The following is a 3930-nucleotide window of genomic DNA, read 5'->3' on the forward strand; positions in this document are numbered from 1 at the left end:
GCCAGTGCCACGGCCTCCGATGGAGAGGTAGGGGCAGGGGGGGTTTGATGGCACCCATCACCCTCAGGTTTGAGAGCTTCCCCATGGACTGTAACTTCTCCTCCAAACCCACCAGCACCAGATGATTTTTTTTTTCTATCTTTCCCACCTTCTTCCCACAGTCAACGCCTGTGGAGTCCCCACATGTAAACTTTGTCAGCATCTCGGCCGAGGAGCGCGATGCCGAGGTAACCATAACCACCCACGCGGGGCTGGGGGGACCTTGGTTGCATCTGCGGAAAGGGAAGCCAGGGGGCCAGCACCATGGACCCTTGGGGCTGGGATGAGGAAGGGGCTGCCCTGGGATGGACAGGGGTGGTGGGGCTGTCCCCTACCCAGGATCATCTTTCTGGTCCAGGAATGTTCCCCTAAAGGGACCCGAGATGCCCTCATCACAGTGCCGGGATGCTATGGGGCTGCTAATGCTTGCTACTTCTTTCTTGTGCTGCAGGGTAACGACGTGCTGGAGGACGAGGATGCCTCTCCCACACAGGAAGACGGTAAAAGGCCCTGCGTTGTTGTTGTCCCCCCCTGCTTTCGGTTCGGTGTCACCAGTGGGCAGCCGAGTGAGTGGCAGGCACTGTGCTGTCCCCAGCTCCTCTGCCTGCCACCCAGGAGAGCCCTGGGTGCCTCTGTAGGACTGGGAAAGCATCCATAACAGCAGGGCCACCCATGGGTGGGTTGAACACCAGTGGGTTGGGGGAAGCCAAACCAGCCATGAGGACCCCAGTGAGCACAGCGTGGGATGTGAAAGGGACTGGCATGCAGGATCTGTTGGCATTTCCAATGGGCTCAATGTGGAAGAGGCTTCTCCATGTTTTTCCCCTCACACAGGTCTTTCCTTGCATCTTTGAAAGTCTCCCCCTTAGGGACCCTTGTGTGTGGGTTGGTTCCCATAGGAAAGGTTTGCAAAACTGTTCCCTTTGGGATGCTTTCCTAATTTTTTTTTGGCTTGTCCTTAATGTGCTTTCACAAGCCACATCAAGGGCTTCTTTCACCTCCTCCCATGTACTCAAATAGCCAAGGAAAGATGTGGTCGCTCCCTTGCCATTGGCCTTGGATTTCTTTTGAGCGACAGGGAGGCTCCCAGTGTGCCCCCTCCCATGTTTGCAAGTCTCTGGTTAGCAAAAATATACCTAAACTGCTCCCCCATCCAACCTGAACACTCAGCCAAGCTGGAAAGCAGGAACACCCATCCCCAAAATGTGGCCTCTGCCCTACAGGGAGGCTCTTGCTGATGGGGACGCTCAAATCTGACAACTGGGGAGCAACTGGTGGATGTGGAGGACATCCACAGGCATCCCAACAACTCCAAGAGCAGGACAGCCTTTCTCCTTAGGACATGGTCCTGTACCTGTGGGGGCGCTACAGGCTTATTTGGGAACATCCCCCCTGAGGTTTAGTCGCCTGCATCTGAGGGATGCAGGTAAGGACCTGGGGGCTGATCTCTCGTACAGGTGATGCTAAGAAGCAGAGTTACCTCCCTTAGCCCTGAAAGCCTCCATCCCCCCTGCAAAGCTTGGCTACGGCTTCTTTTGCCCCACGCATCCAGTTGCTGCCTCCTCCCGGCATCCCCGTGGCTCTCCCACACGCAATGACGGTGCCGGAGTGGCTCTGACAGGAGGTGATGGGTGCCACCGTGGCCTGGCTCTACTGACCAGGGACCGCTTGGCCATGCTGGGGGGGAAGGTTTGGTTGAACCCCAGGCAGGCAGTGGAGGAAGCAGGTTCACGCGTGCTGGTGCCCATTGCCGCATCGTTGCTCTTTCGCTGCCCTCCGATGCGGCTGGTGCAAAGAAAGGAGCAGCTCGGACCGTGCCCAGGCGTTATTGTCCGCTCTTCACCCACTCCCATCTAGACACATCATTTTTATCTTCTTTTAATTTTTTATTTTTTTTTTAAAGAGGGTGGGCAGGGGAGAGGAAAAGACCCAGAAATCCCCCACCCCACTGCTAAAAAGGCACCGGCAAGCCCCAGCGCCGAGCCGCGGCATTAACTGCCTTAACTCCCTTCCAGGCCCGAGGACAGGCGCTTTCCTCGGTCTGAGGTGTGACAATAACAATGACTTGGGCATCGCACACGTGAAAGCGCTGGACAATAAACTGTGCTCTGAGGCCTGCTTACCTGGTGAGTGGCCGTCTGCTGAACATGAACTTGGGGTGGGGGGACAGTTCCACTCTTCCCTGCATCACCCCAGCCCTTTGCATCCATCCCTCCTCTCCCATCCCCACCATCCCCATCCCAACCAGGTTGTCCTCACCGCACCCTACCACCCGTCCTGCTGCAGGGCTGAGCACCAGGCATGATCCCACCCAGCAGCCATAGATTAGGGTGACCTGTCCCCACTGGGATGTTCCCGGGGGGTCACAGATTTGCTTTGCTGGAAGGTCTTGTCCCTTGGTCAAGGGGCTGCTGGCACTGCAGGGCCAGTAGCCCTACCCAGGAAGGCGGTTGTGTGGCACCATGATAGCCTGGCCCAGACTTGTGGTGGGCACAGCAGTATTTTGGGTTGGGACATGAGCCACAGCCACAGGGGCTGCCTGCCTCCCCCTCTTCCTCCAGGGCCGGGGAGATGGGGCACATCAGGGCAAGTTGTCCTGCAGAGCCCTGAAGTTCATCCCCCTCTTCCCTATTTCCATGCTCTCTCTCCCATCCTCCTTCCACTTTTCTTCTGTTTCCTCTCTCCTCTTCTCCATCCCTTTTTTCTCTTCTTTCTACCTCCCAGGCTTTTCCGTCTGTGTGAAAGTTCATGTTCGCTCTGTGCCAACACGGTTTTCTCAACCCGCGCTTGTGTCCCCTCCCTGCCCAGAGTTGCCAAAAGGTGACAAATGTATTGATGACACTCCTGTCCCCATGCCGGCCAAGGGGGCAGTGGGCTGGCGACCCTGCCCTGTGCTGCAGGCTCCTCTTCTTTCTTGGAAAAAGCCAAGATGAAGTCTTCTGAGGGCCCAGGTCTGCATCAATACATTTGTGGGAAAGCTGAAAGCAACTCTGCCCCTGCCTTGCCCCTTTGGCTGAATTTGTGGCAGGTCCCAGACCCGCAGTGGGTGCTGGAGAGCCGGGAGGGTGGGTAAAGCCAGCCTGACCCCCTCTGGGAAGTGAAAGTCCTTTCTCCCCACCTTCTCCTCTGGGAAAGCTTTCTCTCCCGCTGCCTCGCCTGTTCCTGGTGGTTTCTGTGCTGGAGAAACGCAGCTGAGGCTCTTGGAGAGGAACAGGCGCCTGTCACAAATGCCCCATGTCCCCTCCATCACCCTATAGCAGAAGCTGTGGGGGCTGGAGGCATCCCAGCAGCCCCCCTGCCTTTGCTGGGGGTCCTGGCAAAGCATCCCCATAGCCATGGCACCCGCCAAGGCCATCCCTGCCCATGTCCCCCTTGGTTGTGCCAGAGGGAGGATGAGGAAGGGAGGGGGGCTTTGTACCCCAAATGGCCCCACTATGGGGCCAAATTCTTGCTCTGCTGGAAGGACTGTGATGGCTTCATGCCCCTACTGGGCTGGGGTGCAGAATCTGGCCCCTGGGCCAAGTCCAGCCAAGGATGCACTCTCCATCCTTTGGCCCCCATGTCTGCCCAGCGGCTGTGCTGCTTGGAGCCCTGGGCAGGGACCTGCGCTGCCGCCTGCATGAGAGGGACGACCTGGCCTTGGCGTTTGCTGGCAAAAGCAAGGGGCTGCTGCTCGCACCAGGGCTGGGGGCAGAGGAGGTGCAGATCTTTGGATGTGCCCACAGTCCCCTGGGGATGGCGGAGGGGCTAGAGGGGATAACTCCAGGGGTGCAGAGCTCTGCCCTAAAGGGGATGGAGGAGGACTGCCCTGGGGTGTCCTGGGGTGCTGGGAAGAGCTCCGGGGGCCAGGGTGGTGAAGGGGAGCAGCAGCCCACGGGGCTGTAACAGGGA

The 3930-nt window shown here is 58.2% G+C and overlaps 1 protein-coding gene across 1 annotated transcript in view; it reads left to right on the plus strand.

Moving 5' to 3' along the window:
* The window catches only part of RNF157 (ring finger protein 157), a gene marked incomplete at its 3' end in the record, with an annotated part of 10889 nt that extends 8692 nt beyond the window's left edge, over positions 1-2197 (plus strand). Inside the window, 4 exon segments of the mRNA XM_010195047.1 lie at positions 1-27; positions 162-227; positions 491-551; positions 2067-2197. The exon segment at positions 1-27 is cut by the window's left edge and continues 30 nt beyond it. Of these exon segments, the coding sequence (XP_010193349.1) occupies positions 1-27; positions 162-227; positions 491-551; positions 2067-2197 (285 nt within the window).
* Positions 2198-3930: the final 1733 nt, after the last annotated feature.

The sequence above is a fragment of the Mesitornis unicolor genome, unplaced genomic scaffold, assembly GCF_000695765.1.
Source record: "Mesitornis unicolor isolate BGI_N332 unplaced genomic scaffold, ASM69576v1 scaffold48011, whole genome shotgun sequence".
In the NCBI taxonomy this organism is placed as follows: domain Eukaryota; kingdom Metazoa; phylum Chordata; class Aves; order Mesitornithiformes; family Mesitornithidae; genus Mesitornis; species Mesitornis unicolor.